This window comes from Meleagris gallopavo, chromosome 1, assembly GCF_000146605.3.
Source record: "Meleagris gallopavo isolate NT-WF06-2002-E0010 breed Aviagen turkey brand Nicholas breeding stock chromosome 1, Turkey_5.1, whole genome shotgun sequence".
Lineage (NCBI taxonomy): Eukaryota > Metazoa > Chordata > Aves > Galliformes > Phasianidae > Meleagris > Meleagris gallopavo.
The window spans coordinates 120,550,173-120,570,912 of record NC_015011.2 but is presented as its reverse complement, the minus strand read 5'-3'; the positions used below and the strand labels follow the sequence as shown (position 1 = coordinate 120,570,912).

The window sequence follows — 20,740 nt, the reverse complement described above, 5'->3', positions numbered from 1 at the left end:
GGAGGTCGGATCGGGGGCACCGGGCGCAGTGAAGGCACGGTGACACCAAAGCCGTGTCTCTTCCTTCGGGAGAAGTGATAGTTTCAAGACACTCTTGAGGATACTGCTAATTATACCAAGTGTAGAAAGGTGTGAGCTGTTCAAGTCTTTGCTGTGCTTGTGTAAGTAGGTACTTAACAAGGCTGACAGGGCAGGTGTTTGTTGTATTCCGCGGTGACAGGTACGTGCCAGAAATAGAATGGCATTTCGGAGCTGTGTCGGGAGGAGCAGCTGGGGATCAGGGAAAGAGTCTGCACCACAGGGCGGTGGGCATGGAACGGGCTGCCCAGGGCAGTGGGCACGGCCCTGAGTGCAGGAGTTCAACGCTCTCAGACACAGGGTTTGATTTTGGGTGGTGCTGTGTGGAGCCACGGGTTGGATTCAGGGGTCCTTGTGGGTCCCTTCCAACTCGGGATTTGCTATGGTTCTGTGGTTCAGTGAGAAAGGATAAATAAAACTCTACTCCTCATGAAGCCGTTCCAAACTTTCACCTTGCAGTGTAGATAAACCAAATAAAAACCCACAAATACAACAGCGAATGAGCAGCCAGTAAGAGGAGGATTGACAGCAACTACAGCAGCAGTCTTCAAGATGGTGTGTGGCTTCTTTGCTTAGCATCACAGTTTATAATCAAGCGGAAATGTGCTGTTCTAGCATCTTTGAGGCCAGCAAGTTGTCCACTCTTCAGGAATTCCAAACCTTCTTCTGTAGAAAGTACATTTACTCCATACAGTTTGCATGTTCACATTGATTATTTCTTGAGATGTTGTGTATTTGCATTTCAAACACACTGGAAGATGTAAAACTGCAAAACAAATGCTGTGTCTTCTGTTGTAAGAAAACATAACCTTTTCACGCTAAGTTGGAAAATCCTACAGAAAACCCTGTGTAAGTTTGCTCCACGGCCTGTTTTAGACACGATGGTGCTGTGTGATCACAGAATCACAAAACTGAAGGAGTTGGAAGGGACTTCTGCAGATCATCGAGTCCAGCTAAAGGTTGTTCCTTACAGTAGATCACAAAGGAAAAAGCATCAGATCTTGAGTATCTCCAGAAGAGGAAACTTTGCAACCTCTCTGGGCAGATACCTGCATCTTCTACTAAGACTATAATTCCCCTTTTTGTACTGGGAAGAAGGGGAAAGAGAGAGCATTTGAAACATCTTGTTAGAAGTCTTGGATGACAGAAGATTCTAAATATAAGAGAACAAAGAAATTACATTCACTCTGAATAGCTAGGAAAAAAGAACAGGAAATAGTAGAAATTAGAATCTGTTTGGAAAAAAAATGAATTATGCTTATTTCTGTTTCTTAGAAGAGTGCCTTTCACATCTGGAGTATTCACTTTCCTGCTTTGAGCATTCCTTTAAGGAATGTGGTGATCACATGAAGACTTATAGGAACTTCTGTGAGCCCAAGCTGAGCTTTTTTTTTTATACTTTGGGAGGGACTCCCAATAAAGCAGAAATGTCATGTGGAGTGCCTGAAACTGACCAAAGGGATTTCAAAGGTAACCATTAAAAAATAATAGGGTGCATTTTAGTTTTACTTAAAAAAAGAAACCGTAGGCAAGCTTTTTATTCTAGAAGGAAGTCACCCTGCAAAGAAACTTATAAAAACAAACAAAACAAGCAAACAAAATGTTCTGTCATCTGGCAGAATGTATGATGTGAACTCATAAGAGAGTTTTTAAGAATTTTTTACAAATTCCTAAGTTGTAGGAGAACATCTTTTGGTCCTGAATAAACGTACTGATCAAAATGTTAGGTTTGGTGCTAATTGTTCACTAGCAGCAATATTCGGAATCTCTTAGAAGCAAAATTAAAGAAATGGGTAATATCCTGTCTTTAAAGTTAACTGGAAGCTGCTAATAATATAACAGACTTTTTTCCCCTCAACAGTGGGCAACTATTGTGTGTGCAAGAGCTGGAAAAAAGTATCCTGTAGAGATCTTATGGAAATAGTGCACTAAATCTATTCAGCAGATGTCTTGAAGAAAAAAAAAAGTAAAAGCTCATAAATGTTCCTCTCCACAGAAAATGTTAGTAAAAGACAGAAGATTAATAATGGCTGAAAACAAACAACTCTATTTTAGATCAAACCACAACTGACTGTCATATCAGTCTTTTAAAGACTCGCTCTCTTTTCATCTGCAACTGTTGCTGCCATATAATTTTGTTCAGACAGGGAATAGATCACTCATGAATGCTGGTCAGGAAAATACGACAAGAAACTTCTTCCATTTTTGAGATTTTTACTTCCATCTACTGTAATTGTTATTATTATAATAGCTGCTAATGAGAATTAGAGTCCAACTCAGCTATTAGCCCACTTACTATCATAGAATCATATAATGTTTTGGGTGGGAAGGGACCTTTAAGATCACCTAGTTCCAACCTCCTGCTTTAGGCAGGGACACCTCCCACTAGACCAGGTTCCTCAAAGCCCCATCCAGCCTGGACTTGAATGCTTCCAGGAAAGGGGCATTCACAACCTCTCTGGGCAACCTGTTCCAGTGTCTCACCACAATATTCAGGATATTAGTCCTACTGTGTCAACTAATCCAGATCAACTGACGTTAGAATCACAGAGTCATGGAATGGCTGGTGTTAGAAGGGACCGCCAAAGGTCATCTGGTCCAACTCCCTGCAGTGAAGAAGGAGCTAGCTCTCTCCAGAGCTGGATCAGGGTGCTCAGAGCCCCATCCAGCCTGACCTTGAATGTCTCCAGGGACCAGACATCCACCACCTCTCTGGGAAACCTGTTTCTTCACAACCCTATTTGCAAGTGAAGACTGAGGCAAAAAAGTTACTGAATACCTCAGCCTTCTCCTTGTCCACTGTTACTAGATCAAAGTTGCTGTTAGCCTCTTGATCCGTGGAGCAAGTAAACTTTCTGAACATAGAATCATAGGTTGGAAAAGACTTCCAAGATCATCAAGTCCAACCCCAACTCAGCCTCACTAACCATCTTCCTCAGTGCCACATCTATGTGTTTCTTGAACACCTCCAGGGACACAATGCTCAATGCTTTGAAGGAAGCTGTCAGATCCTGTCTAAGCTTTTGGAATGTTCAACTGAAGCCAAGCTCTTCTTATCTCCTCTGAAGTTTTCATTTTTGTAGCTTTTATCACCATGCACACCATATGTACTTCACATTTCTTGGACATGAATGTAAAGAATTATACATAATATAACCTGATAAAGCAGCAGTTAAACTTTTCTATCACTACTGGAATGTCAACTGATAATACCTAAGATTCCCATCTATCTTCTTATAGCTGCGCTCACAGTGATATTCTGCTAGACAAAATGCCTTGCTCCTTTTTTGTCACCTCAACTAACGAGGCCCTAACTGTAAAAGTTCTTATAATCCATCTTCTTATAATCTATCTTGAATGTACTTTGCTAGATGCCGTCTTACTAGAGTCAGCAAAGTCACAGTCACATAATACCAGTTTGCTGCAGTTTTGGCCTTCTGTATGGCTCAGTTTGTCACTTGCTACCTATTGTCCCAGTGCTGTATGTTACTGAGTTTGAGGACAGAGTACTTCAGCAGAGATGTGGGGACTGATCTTGCCAGATGATCTGCACAATTTGTCTTCATTCACGTATTTTAGCTGCAAGTTATTCAAGCCAGGCATTGTTCTCACACCAAGTGGACAGTGCCAAGCACAGCTATCTCATTTAGACCTCTCAGTGCTCCTTATGAAATCATACAGAAATATCATTTTGGAATGGATCAGATGTCTCTGGTTTGTATTACTTCTCCCAGTGATGTCTGGAAAAGTCTAAGTGACTTTCTCACTACCAGGATCTATTTCTTTCATTTGTACAAAATGCTGAACTCCTGACAGCAATAGCTGAACTGATGAGTGATGTTTTTTTATGGATGGACTAACTTGGCAAAACTGTTTTTGCTCACAGATTTTTGAGGTCTAGGTGATTCAATTTATCTTTCCCACTGCCAAAGGCTGGTTTTAACTTGGTGCTTCTTGCGGAAGTCGGAGCAAGTCAAAGGCCTTGTCCAGGGCAGTATCTAATAAAGTTCAGCTGCGTTCATTTTATTTGCAGTATTATGGAAGATTTCCCAGTTTTAACAAAAGTTTGTACTGAAGTTCTGTGGATATTATATACTTTGTAAAGGCATTTTTATTTATCCAATTCTGAACTGAATTATTAAATAAAAAGTTCCTGAGTGAGTCTGTCTTCCTGTGGAAATGAGCATCTTCTGGAAAGTAATAAGATCCAATTTCCTCCAAGCTTCAGGGATTCAGAGTAAAAGCACTATCCACTTGAATTCAGAGGTGGCTTGGGAATGAAAGCAGAACACTTTTACTATTACAGATAAAGTTCAGGGGAGCTTTCTAGCAGAACATAGTAGTTAACTTGCATACTCACAAGTGATGTAAGCCAGCAGCATTTGGATGAATACAAGGAGAAAGGATTCTTTTCCTGTCAGTATATCTAGAGGCAGAGTGCTGATTTCTAATAGACACCTGTACAGGAGTTGTAGCTCTTCCATACACTTTTTCTCCTGCCTCAAAATGGGGTATATGTAGCCATGTAACCATGGGGATGATCGTAAAGGCTGTGTGGCTTGAAGTGTGTGTATATATTCACTATTTTTAATAGTTTGCATTAATGATGTTTGCAGTAACTCTCCCAGTAAGAGTGCAACCCTTACAGAGAAGCGCAGGGGAATGTGTGTGAAGTTCTACTATCAGGTATTATCACCAGCAATACCATCACTGTGCATTAGACTAAAAAAAATGCAAAAATTCCTGGCTTGTTGCTTTTTTGTTTACTGTGGGCCATGCTGTTGCTATATATTGCCCTCTCAGCACCCCCAAATCACTTGATACAAAACCCTCGCAGAGAAGATATTTACTGTGTCAGAAACAGCACTTTGGACTCTCTGAAGAAAGTACATTCTGAGTTGCTGCCTGGAAAAAGCAACAGAGATAGAGGATTTGGGTTAAAGAAGAAAATTTTATAAGGGGGACATGCGTGTGGTATAAACAAGTTAAGCATCAGCAACTGGGGAGATAAGAAAACTGGGGTCACCGCACCCCTTGCAGCATAGACTAAACCTAGAAGACTTAGGCTGCTGCAAATTTCCATTAGACTTATAATTTTGACAGCTAACATTGCAGCACTTGATCTGCAGAGTAATTTTGAGCAACATTGAAGTACTGAATGACTAAAATGGCTGTATGGCCAGGGAGTTTTGTGTAGCCAGAGCACACAGTACTCTCTGTGCTTCTGTAATCAAGAAGCACATATGCACTGGCAGTGAGCCTGCAGGGCACTGAATTTATGGGGCTGACTGGATGTTTAGGAAAGTGCTTTGCTGTAGAATCAGTAGTTTGTCATCTGGAGCAAAACATCATCATTGATCCTTCTGATGCAAACTGGAATAGCCCTGCTGACTTGACTGAGATTAAAAAGACTCATTCTAGCAGGGGACCTGGGTCTATTTTTTTGCCTTTGCCATGTTTCTCATTAGAAGAGATTTATGTTGTGCAGCTGATTTATTGCAAGTGAGATGCTCCCTTTGCCCCTTTCTCCAACTGAGTGCAATTTCACAGTCTTGTCAAGAAACACTATTAAGTGCTCCAAGGTTTGATGAGAAGAAAATGCCTGACAGTGGATAAAACATTAGAGAAATGCACGAAGAACTATAGGGCAGAATGAACTAAAGTGTATTTGCCTGCTGGAGCTCGTCTTTGTCCTTCCTCATGCAGTTCAAGAGCTCGTGGGCAGCTGGTGACTGTGAGCCAGCCGGGAGTGTGTCGCTACGGTTCTAGGCTGGATTGCTGTTATGGCTGGAAAAAGAACAACAAGGGCCACTGTGAAGGTAATATGAACACTTTATGCTTGTTTCTTCTCCATGGCTGTGTACTTGGTACTAATAAAGGGGATTCACGTAGGGCTCCCAGAAGTCAGAGAAGGAAAGCTTGTGTGGGATTGAAATATAGTAATTATTTGGGAGAGTGAAAAAAATGTGTTTGAGATTTTATCTCCTTAAAAAAGCAGAGCTTTAGGTAAATGGCACCAGGCAGTAAAATATAGATTCAAAAATTCTTAAGTCCAGAAGGGACCATCTGTTCTAACCTTCCGCATGCTCAGACTGAGATATTGGAAACATTCAGTGCCTCTGCTATTACAGCTGTCAAATGAATGCTAAACATGCAACATCTTCTGGTGCTACATATGGACGCGTGAAATCAATTGATGCCCTTTATCTTCAGAAGTATACAGCCTCTGAGAACCAGGAGGTTTAACTTTCTGGAAATATAAATGTAACCTAAGCAGTAGGTGCACCTGACTTGATCTTGGGTAGCAACCAGTGTTCTGATCTGTGGATTGTTGGCTTAATGGAGAGGCAGTGAGTAGACTTTTCTAACCTGTTACAAGTCCCAAGAGGAAGTTGATGTGGACTCTCCTAGCTCTACTTGAGCAAAACACAAAAAAATCATAAAATACGTGTTGGAGGAATCTTTGAACCAGTTTGATGTTATATATCTAGTGATTTTGAACATAGGCTTAAAATTAGTCACTGCTAAAAATCAACGTACTGATATTTTAAAGGGAAAGGTATCCCAAAGTCTCTGCTCTGTATAGCATGTCAGTTGATAAAAAAGTGACAAGTGCACTTATTAATATTACTATATTGTTTAATAGCAGCTTAGATTTGGTGCAAATGAATCAATGGAGGGACAACTGGCAAATGTAACTTTGAGGAGCCAGTGGAGTAAGCTGTTCTGTTTTAAAGCAATAGGTTACTTTCATACTAGAATCCAGATTTCATAAGTTTTTAAGGTGATTCTTTGTCAGATTTCTTTAAAAAACAACAGTGTACTCCTGCATTGCAAATCAAAACATAATGTTGTTCTCTGATTCAGAGTTAAATATTCAGCTGATCTCACATTTGCTTTTCAGGGACAATATCAAAATATGTCTATCCTTCAGAGATAGTGCTTCACTACTTGTGAATGAACCTTTAAATGTAGAGAAGGTGCTTGAATTAAGCAAGATGAATTTTAATTATGGGTTTGAATTACGAATTGTGAATTTTATCTATACAGTAATTTTCATTGTGATTTTACTGTTTCCTATATTTCAGCTTGCAGAGTAATTACAGAAAGTGTCTGGATGCACAACCTGGCGCATACTTGTTTGCTGATTTTTGCTAGAGCTAGTGCTGATTAAATACATTTGGATTACTTTTCCTGAAGAACACTCATTTTGATCATCATACTGACTTTAGGAAGTCTAGCCTTAAGCCTTACAAAATCCAGATTTAATTTCTGGCAGATGATGAGAGTTAGAAAATTTTTGCTCTTTAACACATCCAGAGTAAACCCAGCCCTCTCTTATAAACTTGATGAAATTGTAAATATTGGCGTGTGTGGTAAGGACAGGTGTTTGATCATTTGACAGATATGCTCTGGATATTCCACTGTGGGATGGACATGTTCTCAGATATAAGTGAGGAGATCCAAGAGCCACTATGGGGTCCTCTGACTGATTTTCTGACTGCAGGAGACTGCTCCTGCCTCTTGCCTGCTCCAGCAGCCAAATGTAGCAAATGGAACTGCTGGCTAGCAGCTTTCCACAGGTGGCTTCCCAAAATAGGAAATGAGCTGAGTATGTGCAGAGTATGTAAATATGCATCAGAAGTATGGAAGAAAGGAGCACTGGGGAGGGTGCTAAAAGGAGCCCCTTCTTTTCCAGGTGTTTACGAACTGGGAAAATTATTCACTCATGCAAGCTGTGCCAGAATCCCTGTTCTCCAACTGAAATAAAGCACTGATCAGTAGCTATGATGTCCAAACTAGAGGGAGAGGTCTTGAGGATGCTGAATTTCCATAATAAATGTTTGGACAATTAAGCAGAGGAGGAGTTCTCAAATAGAATATTTCTAATTTCTCCTTTTTCTCTCCTTTCTCTGCCTGATCCCCTCAGCTATCTGTGGACATGGCTGCAAGTATGGCGAATGCATGGGACCAAACAAATGCAAATGTTTCCCTGGATTTACAGGAAAAACCTGTAATCAAGGTTTGTGCACATGCGGATATTATTCCAGAAACACTGGTGATTTTCTGTCCCCCTTTTTTTTTAATTAGGGATTGTCACTTTCCAAACTTTTAAAATGAGACCTTTTCTTATTTACATGGCGGGGTTTAGACTACTTTGAGGCTCTTACCTCATGAGGGGTGCTGGAAATGCAAGTTCTAAGCCTCCTTCAGCAAACAGGAGTTTGAACTCATTTCATTTATTTCCTTCAGGCTGGTGACAAGGGCAAACTGTCTCATAGTCAGAGGATTAAGGCATCGAGAGATGATACAGAAAACAAGAAGAAGTGAAAGTCAAATCCAGAAGCCATGCTATTTTCTTAACTAACTTCCTCAGAAAGACGTGCAATTATATGCTAGATGTGTAATTTCTCAATCAAATTTCAGATGATGCATTGGTGACAACTCTGCTTTTTTGTTGTTGTTGAAATATTTGAGACCCGTATATGTGGTCAGATGAAAGGAGTGAATCATTGTGGATGGAGAAGCCAGTCTACTGCACTACTGATGAATGAACATGGAATAAGGACCACAGAAGCAGATGGGGTCTATGCATGCTACCTTCCTAAGCCCTGCAGGCTTTGCAGGTTTTTTATTGATAAATTCTTTCTAAAAACTAACCTAAATTTCCCTCTTTTAATTTTAAACTATCCCCCTTGTCCTGTCACTATCAGAACATGGAAAAAGTCAGTCCCCTTCCTGTTTATAAGCTCTTCTCAAGTACTGGAAGGCCACAGTGAGGTCTCCCCGTAGCCTTCTCTTCTCCGGGCTGAACAAACCCATCTCACTCAACCTTTCTTCATAGGAGAGGTGCTCCAGCCTTCTGAGCATCTTCATGGCCCTCTTCTGGACTTGTTCCAAAAGCTTTTCATTCTTCCTGTTTTGGGGGCTCCAAATCTGGACAGAGTACTGCAGATGGGTCCTCACAACGGCGGAGCAGAGGAGTACAATCCTCTTCTGCTCCCTGCTGCCACCTCTCTTTTGTTGCAGTCCAGGACAGTGTTGGCCTTCCAGGCTACAAGAGCACACTAATGGCTCGTGTCCTGCTTTTCACCTATCAGGACCCGACAAGTCCTTCTCTGCAAGGCTACTCTCACTGAGTTCTTGTCCCAGTCTGTATTCCTATTGGGGATTGCCTCAACCCAGCTACAACATCTTGCACTTGGTCATCTTAAACTTCATTAGATTATTGTGTGCATACTTCTCAAGCATGTCCAGGTCCCTCTGGATGGCGTCCCCTCTCTTCTATTGCATCAACTGCACTTGAAGTACTACTGCACTTGCAGTAGGTTTGGAGTCTGAAGCTTTGTGGAAGTAATGTATAGACCTACATGTGCAAATTGCCTGTTATTTCCCTGGGTTGTCCTCCCTTCATGGCCAGGAAATTTTTAGGAAGGTGGAGGCTAGAAATGCCTCGGAGCTGTTTCAGTTGTTGCAGCCTAAAAGGTGTTCGTGTCCCAGTAGCCAGGAATACTCAGAGACACTTAATGTACAGGCAAACATAGCCTTGGTCTGTCCTTACAGCGCAGTGTCTCACTGAGTAAGTTCATCATGAACTTACTAAAATAACAGAGATAGGGACCTCTGTTAGTCTGCCTCTGAGTCTGAGCTAAAATTACCTTATCTCAGTTTCTCTTTTAGAGCCCTGCACACTACCTCTGCTTTACTGTGCATTGTGCAACACAAGTGCAGCTAAGCACTTCCGAAAATGTGTGGTTGAAGTGGAATAACTTCTGTTCCCTTCTGGTTTCTTTGTTACGAGGTCTTGGTTTATTAGCTACCCTAAAGTAGCATAAGAAATCCAATGTTATTTCCAAGCTGATAGGTTGTTATGTTTAAAAAACAATACACTGCTCTTTTTCTTCCTTGATCTAAGCTGTAACAAGTAGTTCTGTGCATATGTAGGTATAACAAAGTTTACGAGCGGTCTGGAGTTCATTTTCTCTGACCTGCAGAGTGCATAGATGTGAGGACAGCTGCTTCTCCTATTAGAACTGGAGCTGCGCAATCTCAGTGCTTGGAGAGTAGCATCTCTATTGAAGTTACACTGTTGGTCATTTGTGCTGTTAAATGCCTGCTGAATGAGCTGTATATGCTGATGTATTCTGCCAGTAAGTTCTGTCTGGTTGCAAACCATGTGTCAAAATATTAGAGACAAAGGTGTCAGTTCACAGAAGTCACAAGCACAGATGTTGTTCCTTTGCTCTAGGACCAGTAGCACTGACAGCACGTAAATTGAAGTTGGTGGGATTCTGGTTTTCTCCCTGTGAAATACAACAAAGGGAGTTTGAAACCAACTTAGCTTCTTGCATAGTCTTTTAAATTGCAGATTGTGAAAAGGTCAGGATGCTTTTATTCTCTGGATTTTGAGAAACTGAGATTTCTTGTACTTGTATTCTTAACATCATGTGATTCTTTTTATGTACTGAGTTTCATCTTGACTTTACATCCCTGCCCTGAAAACCTTGGTGCCAACATGTGCACTCAGGAAAAAAAAAGGAAATCTTTGTGTCTTTGTTTCACTTTATCTGAAGCCAAGTTACAGTTCTTAATCTAATGTTCTAGCTCTTCTAGTACAGAGGTCATCTGGAGAGCTAAAATCTCCAGTTAGAATCAGAGAAGCCTGAAAGAATAACTCCCAGAAAATACAGCAACTGCATTCTCTCCTGACCCTTTCACCTCTTTCTAATGAGCTGCCAGATGTGGCCAGAGTTTGCATTAGTTTTTCAGGTGTAGAAGTCTATGTGCAGAAGTCTATATGTGATAGTTTTCCAAGCATTCTTCCAGACAGATGGTTTGCTACATTCTCATTTTGCAAGGGGCTGGCTCATTCTCAATCTAGGCTCTTTTACTGTGGGGAATTAAAGGCATTAAGCAATATTATAAGCCTATACACATTAATATATACATATATATATTCAACACTCACTTCATTTCAATGATTTCTGCAGATCTGAATGAATGTGGACTGAAACCACGTCCCTGTGAACACAGATGCATGAATACATATGGCAGCTACAAGTGCTATTGTCTGAACGGGTACATGCTCATGCCAGATGGCACATGTGCAAGTAAGTAATAGAGCTGACAGGGTAGGCACACCAAGATCACCTAATCACATTTGACCCCAGCAAAATTTCATTTTGTGATAAAAGGATTTAGATCATTTAGGATGGGATTTTTGCCTCAGCAATTTTGGTAATGTAAGCAGCTGACAGAGGCTTTCAGTTTGACCAAGTAAATTAGGTTATAACTGTATTTCTGGGATCCAGAGGAATTTTTGTCCTTTTAGAAGTAAAAATATTTGATAGTGCTAGCTCAAATGAAAGACATTACATAAGCTTGGTGCACAGCCTTGCTGTTTCATCTATTGAATGAATGAATGAAGCTATTCCAAGCAGTGCATCAATACTGAGTATAGTTTACTGTGCTGAACTTCATGCCGTTACTCTTCGTTTTAAATTTCTACACGCCCTGAATAATTTATTTTCTGTGAGTGTTGATATGCTTCCCACAGTTGCTGCTGGCTTCTTGCTAACATTTGTCTGCTGTGCTAAGTCTTATCTGAACTGTATTTCTGCCTGTTTTCTTTGTGGCTGAACAAGTATTCTGCATTCTCAGCTAGCCTGATTTTCAGACTTCTTATTTTTCAGTGATACCGTTTTGTTTCTGAAAAATACTTTCTTCTTTCCCCTTAGCAAAACCACTTCATACAGGTAGTTTTGCTTTGAATTTCACTAAACTCAAGGTAGCGCGGGGGCCTTTTTGGAGTCTGCTGGACTGAAGCAGATACATTAGTGAGACAAGAAAGCAAGTTGATCTCAGCAATTGAATAACCTGTTTGAGAGATCTGTCCTCAACCAATGAACCTGGCTGCATCAGGTGTTGCACAGTCGTTCCTGTGGATAAGAGAGACAACCCTAAACTCTGAAAAGATTTGATCTCCAAACTTTGTAGACAGCTATTTACCAGAGTAAATCTGGTAAAAACCAGTCCATCTGGTGAGTTTGCTGTCAATCTTGAGATAATTAAAAAAATATGCAGCCTTGGTGAAAGCAGAACTGTAGGGTCCTGCAGGTCTGGGGCAGACAGAAAAGCAAAATCTCCTCATTTCTGTCCTTGTTACGGCAGGAAGACTGAAACTGCAGCAGAAGGTGTCTGGGGCCAGAGCTTTTGGAGGCTTCCCCTTCCCTGCAGTGAATGGTGCATCTTACCAGCAGACAACAGCTGTGGATTCTTTGAGATCTCTAAGAAATGGATATATATTCCTTCTGTTTCTTCCACGATAATTTGTATATCTGCTGACATCATAAACTGAGCTGTTTTCAGCAAGGCCACTGTATTATGGAAAGCTGAACTTCAGAAGCCAGAGGTACTGTCAAAAGCAACCTATCCTTTTAGCCCACTTCCCTTTGAACCCAGAGAGTACTTGATCCTTTTTTATGCCATCCATTCCTCAGGTTAACTACTCTGAGCATGAATGCTCTGTACAGCCGCTTGACTGAATCAAGTCAGAAAACTAGATCCAGATTGTAACTAGCCATTTTTGCTGAATTAGTTTTAAGTCTTAGTTCTGGATGGGTTTCCTGATTTAGGAAACTGTGTTTGTACCAAATTTGTACAAAAATTAAGCCAGTACAAAACACTGAATTTCTCAGCAACGATGGCCAGTTCAGAGTATATATGAAAAAAACTGCCTGAACAGCTGTGAGCCCAGAAGCTTGTATCTCATTTTGGCACATAAACATTATTTTCCAAATAAGAACACTGGAACCCTGACAAATACTGATACAGAATGAAACTAAATTTCAGGGGAAAAAAGTGATTTTTCAATGGACAAGAAGTCTTCATGACTTCAGGAGACAAATATAATTGAGGAGAAAAAGACCTGTGTGTTTATCCATCCTGAGCTTCTTTAATTTAATCTGTCACCTTCCACTTCCAAAGAGATTTTGTATTTTTTTAAAGCAGACACTATGAGTATGAAATGAAATAATAAACTGTTTATTCAAGTAGAAGTTATTCTTTCTTAACTCTACTTGACTCCCATCTCACTTGATGTTAACTTAAGATTGTACTCTTATGAAATGCTGGTTTAACTCTTTACACAACTAGTTTATTTACTTTTTATTATATTATTATTATTAATTTTAATTATAATTTTATTTATTATAATTTTATTCAGGCAAACGTTTTGAGCAAATGTTGCTCCTTTTAAATAAAATTCTCCGTGATGTTAATCTCCTTAACAAGAAGAAGTACACCTAGTCTGAGCATTCAGGCTGATCAGGGGAACCATCCCAAGTACTGTGGAACCTGATGTAGAATGGTATCAGAAGTGTTTGGGTTTTGACCACAGGGAACCACTTCCTCATTAGTGCCTAACACAAAGTCATCTGAATTCTGCAGGAATTACTATGCTAAATCATAGCAGTAGTTTGTCTAAGCTAATATTCTGTCTTAACTTGGCAAACAATAGGAGCTTCAAGCAAAAGAGGAAGAAATCAGAATGACCAATTAAAGAATACTTACTAAGTTTCTTTATTGTCACTTAGGAGGTAGGTAACTGTGACAAAAGTATGTCCATGTTTTTTAGTCTTACCTGCTGCTACTATGCACATCTCCATCAATACTAAAATAAAACCCTATTTCAAATATAGTCAATTTTATCACTTATTCACAGAGCCTAAGCAAACCAGCTTAATGAACAAGTTGTATTTTAAAATAAAATTAGTATCTTTTTTCCACTTAAGTGATGTGCCAGTCTGGCAGTTGGTTTTGTCTCAGATTACTTGACTACTCCAGACATCCCAGTTAGAAAGAACCTATATAAAGCTGTGTTTCCCTGAATGCAGTAAAAGTGATGTAGTGGAAAAAAATACCTTGGCATACCTCTCCAACTCTTCTAGTAAACACTTCCAAATGCTGCTTCTCTCCCTGGCATCATAGTACTAATGCATGCAGGATATTTTCAGGATTTTAGACTTAATCTCCTTATATACTTACTACATTTGGTCTGCTTTTCTAGCCTCTCATAACACTGTCTCAGACAAGATCTAAACACATTTTTCTGTTTCAAGGCTGATCATTTCCAGTAACTCACACTCCTAGCCAATCTTGGACAAACAAGACTTGTGTACTGACTAGTGCCTCTTTAGATTCAAGTATCTGTTCTGTAAAGGATCAAAATAAACTGCACTTTCAAAGTCCATCAGGCTAAGTAATTTTTAGGTAATTTTAGGAATCAAGGTCTGTACTAAAAGCATGTTAAATGTTAAGAAATAAAAACATTACTGTACTGCATGATAAAAAGCTGAAGTGATGGAAAATGTAAAAAGCCTTTTTTCTAGTTTGAGCAGTTCTGTCTGTATCTAAAAGATAATAGGAAGTCAGAACAGATAATGGAGAAAAAATGAGGAATAAGAGCAGACAGGGAAAGAACAAAATGAAGGGAAGGGGGAATAAAAGATCTATCTCATGAATTGTTAACATGTTAATATATAGACAGCTTGACTAATGATGAATGAGATTTTGTTGTTCTAATTATTTTTCTACACTTGGTCAGATCTAAATTAATAATGAAGTGTGTGTTACCAGCCTAGATTTTTGCTCTTTTTGTTATTTTAAAAACTGTTTTCAGGCTCTAGGACCTGTGCCATTGCGAATTGCCAGTACGGTTGTGAGGAAGTCAAAGAGGAGGTACAGTGTCTTTGTCCATCAACTGGCCTCCATTTGGGACCAAATGGAAGGACATGCATTGGTACGGTTAGAGAGCTCACTCTCAGCTTCTTTTCTTTAGGATCCCCAAAAACTCAAGAGTTTGGGGAAAGAGTAATAAGTATTTATCCGTCCTCACTAGATTTACTAATGCTTCTTGTTACTTACCGTGTGATGCAAAATTTGCATGCTTTTTTAATAATAATTCTTATAATACAATTCTTTGGGCTAGTTCCTTCCACAATAAAGAATTAAATGTTTTGACATATACTGTAGTCATTAAGAGATTCTCTGATTCTCTGGAATTGCTAGGTGCAACGTAGGACATGTATGTACCGGTGACATAATGCGTTACAGGATTTGGGAGTTATGTTTGGATGTTTTTTCCTGTATTGTGATGACCCACAATAGGAACTTCTATATTTTTCTACAGAAAACTCAACATCATTTTACGTAGGAATTTCCTGTGGTAAGGTAGCATTGCTTCGTAGCACTTGGTGCTGTTTAGTGACAACAGTTTTACACTGCTATCTGAAAAGGCAAGACTACAGTATTGCAATCTGGTGCTGAAATGGTAGCCATTTTAATATTGAAACTAAGCGAACGTCAAACCATCAGTGGACATGAAATGAACCCTCCAAAGCACGGATCAGCTCAAGATGGAGAAGAAGAGGCAGTGAAGTGCATGTCAGGGAGCAGCAGTAGCAGGCTTGTTCACTGAAGGGGATAAGCTGAGAGCCATAGGTGACCCCACCACTAGCAGTGCTATGTCTCCACTGACCAGTTCCTCTCCCACAGCATCTGATCACACTGGCTGACCAGAGCTTATAACAGGGCAAGTGACAAGGTCAGGTGATAAATCAAGTCCAGTGTCTGTCCAAGGAGTCTGGTCAACAGGTGGAATACAAAATGGGAGATAAAGCTGCAACGTACATCCAAGGAGTCCATCCAGGAGATGGATCTGCAGTAAAACTACCAACAGAATAGTCCTGAGGTCCATGCAGGGACAGGACTGGAAATGGGTGTGATTGCAGCACATTTTGGACAGGAGCTCAAGGCTCAGGAGCTGAAATGGGATCCTCAGTCCATGGTTGGGTGGAGATCTATGATGAGGTTGGTTCAAGTGTGCAAGACCTCTCAGTATGTGCAGGAGCAGCACAGACACATTTCCAAAGCTGGAATATTGCTGTTGTTGGTCATCACAAACAAACCTGAAAGGCTATGGAAGCATTTATTTTTCAGATTGGATGCTCTCTGCTAAATTGTTTTAAATTTAGTAGAAGATTGAAAATTGCAGCTGGGAAATGTTTCATTTTCTAGAGTTGCCCAAAATATAAACAAGTTTTTGCAATGAGTTCTATTTAGTACAATGTCTTTAACAACATACCTGATTTCACATTGCAGTATGATATTTCTCTAACAATTATAGAAGTTCTCCACATTATGAATGGGGGCTTGGACAGGAGGAATGACTGTAGCAGCCCCATGTCTGATGCTGCTTACCAATATTTACTGTATTGGTAATCTCCAATGGTATCTCCATGCTAAAAAATGTTTTAAATGTTGAGGAGTTTGATGTGTCAGATATAGAAATGAATTTCAGCTCTAATGGCCAAAACAGTATTATGCTTAACTTTTCAAAAAACAAATTAATGCATCATCCAAGAGGCAGTACTGCATACAAGGACAGTTACTATATGAATTATTCTCCTTAATGTATAGCTATAGTATCAAGTCAAGTATGAATGTCATATAGCATGAGGCTATTTTTTCATTTTTAGGAATTATAGAGTAAGCCCATATGGATATTTTGCTTAATTTCTAAACTGTAAACACTCCAACATGAGAACATTATTTCTCTCTTTCAAGTGAAATGAATTTGTAATTGGAAATATTCAGCTTTGAAGAGTCAGCAAGGCTCTCTGACTACCAGCAAGCAAGTTAATTTTTGTTTGAATTGCTTAAGACCTACTTGAAGGTGAACACTGTTGACATATGTTATTAAATAGAATCAAGAAGATAAGTGGTTCTCTTCCTGAATTATTCAGGCAGTTATTTTTATTCTCTTGTATTGAGTCTATTTGCATTTACCTTGGTTGCCCAAATGGATTTGGAGGAATGCTGGTACATATTGATAGAAGGTAAAACACACAAAAAGGTATATCCTGTGGTTAGAAATAGCATACCCCTTCTTGCTGTACAACTTGTGTTAGGTCACTCTTTTCTATCATGTGTTCTCCGTCTCTAAAATCAGAGAGCAACTTCCTGCTGTATAGCATACTGTATGCAGAAAAGATTTTGAGATACTCTTAATACTTGAGTATTAGTTACAGAAATGTTATAAACAGATAAACGTTTGAAGATCCATGGCTATTTGTCTCAGCTTAATCCTCCTAAGAAGCTGCATTATTCATGAATTAAATTGATAACATTTAATTACAGTGACTATTTAATAACATTCATTTCCTCCCATCCCAAGCTGCCTTATTAGTCCAAAATATCTGCCACTGTTACCTCTTGCTGGGCAGAGCACTTGCAGTCTGCAGTCTCTGCCTTGATTTGGCCCAGCAAGGGGCGGTGCAGAGATTCAGCAGAAAGAGCTGCTGCCCCCACTCCTTGCTGCTCTGTTTCCTGTTTCTGAGGCTCTCAAACTATTCTTTGATGTTTCCTTTCTCAGAGAAATCATGGAATTTCAGGAGTCCCTCCCTCTCCTATTTTGTGACCTTATGCGAAATCATTGACCTCAGTGGAAAGCCCTTACAGTCAGTATTGCTTTTGCCTTGTCAGGTCTCAAATCTTCCATTAAGTTAGTGGACATTTTGCTGTTTCATTCATATTTAGACACGCAAAAGCCATTCTCAAGTGTATTCATTATAGGACTTATTTATTGGACGCTGTGTGATGGCCAAGACCAAACTAGTTCCTGCTTGACCATTTTAATTTCTTTTGGATCTGACCAGCATCCCTGTTCCTGCTCTAGATATTGATGAATGCTCCACTGGCAGAGCTGTCTGCTCTTTCAATCGCAGATGTGTCAACACATTTGGAAGCTACTACTGCAAGTGCCAGCTTGGTTATGAACTGAAATACATCAGTGGTCATTATGACTGTGTAGGTAAGACTTAACCCATGTAATTTATTTCTCCATTTTATTTTTTTTCATTCCCACATAATGCAACTTTCCCGTCATTGTCTGAAGTATATTGGCCTAGTCTAGAGATGCTACCTTAGAAATGTCACTAAGAATATTTTTTATGACTCTTGGAGCTTTTGTCTCAGTTTTCTCTGTGGCTTTATTAAAAACTTGATCACTGGTACTTGCAAATTACATTGCCTCCTTGTACCAAGTCATCTTTAAGCTCTTGCAAATGATGTATAAAAGGGTGTTGTATGTTAACAACAGTTGACTAACTCCAAGAAAGTGCTAGTTTTGGTACAACTGTAGTTAAAGAGCCCATTTTGTCTTTTTGATTTTCAACTTTTGATGACTAAACAGTCTCACAATCTTTTTCTATTTTATTTTCTGTGTGTAGTTAATGAGCAATGTGAATCATGACAGTTTACAACAGCAGAAATAGTTGTTTGGATGGATAGTACAGAACCTAAAAAAAAAATAATGTATGAAAATAGTAGGTCTTAATTACTTTTCAGATCTTTTTTGCATGTCTGCATTTCTCACAAACAGAAACAGAGGAAAAATTGTTATCTTGATCTACCCAGCAGTTAAACAAACATCAGAACACTTTTATTTCTGTTTCAGACCATTAGCTAATGGTGAAAGAATGGCAAAGGGTAAGGTTCTGCAGTGGGCCCTGCAGCTGTAATGTTCAAGCAGTTCACTAACTAGAGAGCCAGCAAGGGTTAGAACAACAACACATCCAAAAGCAAATTCAAGTTTCTTTTTTTTTTTTTTTTTTTTTTTGCTTGAGATTGGTACTTAAAGGTGGAAGGGAGATCTCAAAGTAAGTTTTGGATACTGGGTACTGGAATTAGAGCTTCGTATTGTAAGTAGCTCCAGTTTTAAAGAGGAAAAAATGCTTACTTTTTTATACAGTATGTATGTATGGGGGAAAGATTGAGAGGTCTCAGTTGTCAGGATTTTATTACTTTATCTGGAAATATGAATCCTGCTCTCAGAAATTCTGTTTTTTTGAGTCAATCTTCCTGCTACTTGTGTCCTACTTGACCTACCTGGAACCTATCAGCTGCTAAAAATGAAGCAATCTGGATAAAATGCTAATGGTTCAAATACTTGTACAATCACTTGACTCCCTCATGTGGGAAAAGTCAGAAACGTGTTTGTGATGTAGCAGTAGTGATAGTGATAAAGGAGAATGAAATCTGTTACTCTTTGAGTTTGTACCTTTTGTTGTCAGCTAAACTTATTTTCTACTGTAAGTATTTTCTACTGAAAGTCTAATTGTACTTTTTTCATGCAGCATCATATGTATGCCTCGAACATTAGAGGCAGAGAGGTGATCTCAAGATCTTGGCCTGTCCACTGTTAGTTTCAGTTTCATTTCTAGAGTGAATGAAAGAGTGGGGAAGACTTGGTGAATTATTTTCATTGACATTACACATTTTGCGATGCATTTTGTTAACAGAATACAGTGCACAACATCCAGTTTGAATCCTGTTTTCATCCAAAAGACAGCAGCATTCTCTTTGCCTCTACTGGGATGCTTTACGTAAGCCTATAGCTGTATGGCTAAAGCTGAAACTAAGCATATTCTCTTAATATTAATTCTTCTGCCTCTGGACCATCTTAGCACTAGTAACTCTGGTGCTTACAGTACAGCTACAAGCAGGCTATCGTGAAGCTTGATTATCAGCAGAGTTTTCACTAAGGCATTTCTGTCTTTCCCTAGATGTAAATGAATGTGTGACAGCTGCACACAGGTGTAACCTCCATGCAGAGTGCCTCAACACAGAGGGATCCTTCAAATGCAAATGCAATCAGGGCTACCGAGGAAATGGATTTGATTGTGCTGGTGAGTACCATTGGATGCCAGGAACAGTACTATCTTCCTTTTCTGCAATAATTTTTGGTTACAAGGACTTTTCTAGGAAAGACCATGCTGAAAAGTACTATAATATTCACCAAAGCAAACCTCCCCACATAATCATTTATTTATTATATATCATTGTGTAGTTAGTACAAGTATTATTAGCTCAAATGATCTTTGCCTTCCCCATAGTATCACTTGAAATGTCAAATAGAACAGAGAAGAGGATTATTATGAAGAAACATGGAAAATAGCTTTAAACATTTACTATTTTTTTTAATTTTTACAACTAGCCTCTTGGAGGGCTACTAAATTCCTTCCAGAAGAGATTCAGGGTAACTTAGAAAAAAAATGAGAGAAAGGAGGAAAGCCATGACTCCTGTGCTAAATTATTTTCACTTAGAATTTCACCTTTGTCTATTGAATATTGAAGACTTTCTTTAAAGATATCATTGTCTGTTTCTAACTGCATGTGACCCTTCAAGAAGAAAGATGGAAAAGGCTGCCCTTTTTGTTGAAATAAATCTTTTTACTTAGTACCTTACTAGACTTAGCAGAGATTTTACTCACAGAATCATTAGAGATATTTTCCTCAGGAGATATTCAATATTTCTAAAGCTCTTTTCTATAGAAAATGAAGTCTACATAATATATAAATTTCTTTTTCCTCTTTTTTTTCCCCAAGTAATCCATGATCAGATATGTATTATTATTATCCATGAACTCTGATGTCCTATGAGTCTCTCTATTATTCATGTTCCTACTCTCATCATAATGGTAGTTGAAAACCTCCAATATTGCATCAGTGTTGACACTTGCAGCATTTGGAATACGCTTTTTCTGCATGAGAGTTTATTGATCCTAATCCTTTCTGCATTTAATTTTAAATATACTCACTC

The 20,740-nt window shown here is 39.2% G+C and overlaps 2 protein-coding genes across 2 annotated transcripts in view; one reads left to right on the top strand and one right to left on the bottom strand.

Annotated features, from left to right (window-relative positions):
• LOC104915579 (maestro heat-like repeat-containing protein family member 2B) overlaps positions 1-20,740 on the bottom strand; it is a 445,385-nt gene that overhangs the window by 391,833 nt on the left and 32,812 nt on the right. The window lies entirely within an intron of this gene.
• The window catches only part of EGFL6 (EGF like domain multiple 6), a 35,087-nt gene continuing 20,133 nt past the window's right edge, over positions 5,787-20,740 (top strand). The window contains exons 1-6 of the mRNA XM_019622172.2: positions 5,787-5,897; positions 8,009-8,101; positions 11,070-11,189; positions 14,759-14,878; positions 17,816-17,950; positions 19,704-19,826. Of these exons, the coding sequence (XP_019477717.1) occupies positions 8,044-8,101; positions 11,070-11,189; positions 14,759-14,878; positions 17,816-17,950; positions 19,704-19,826 (556 nt within the window). The 5' untranslated portion in view covers positions 5,787-5,897; positions 8,009-8,043. The remainder of the gene's footprint in view (positions 5,898-8,008; positions 8,102-11,069; positions 11,190-14,758; positions 14,879-17,815; positions 17,951-19,703; positions 19,827-20,740) is intronic.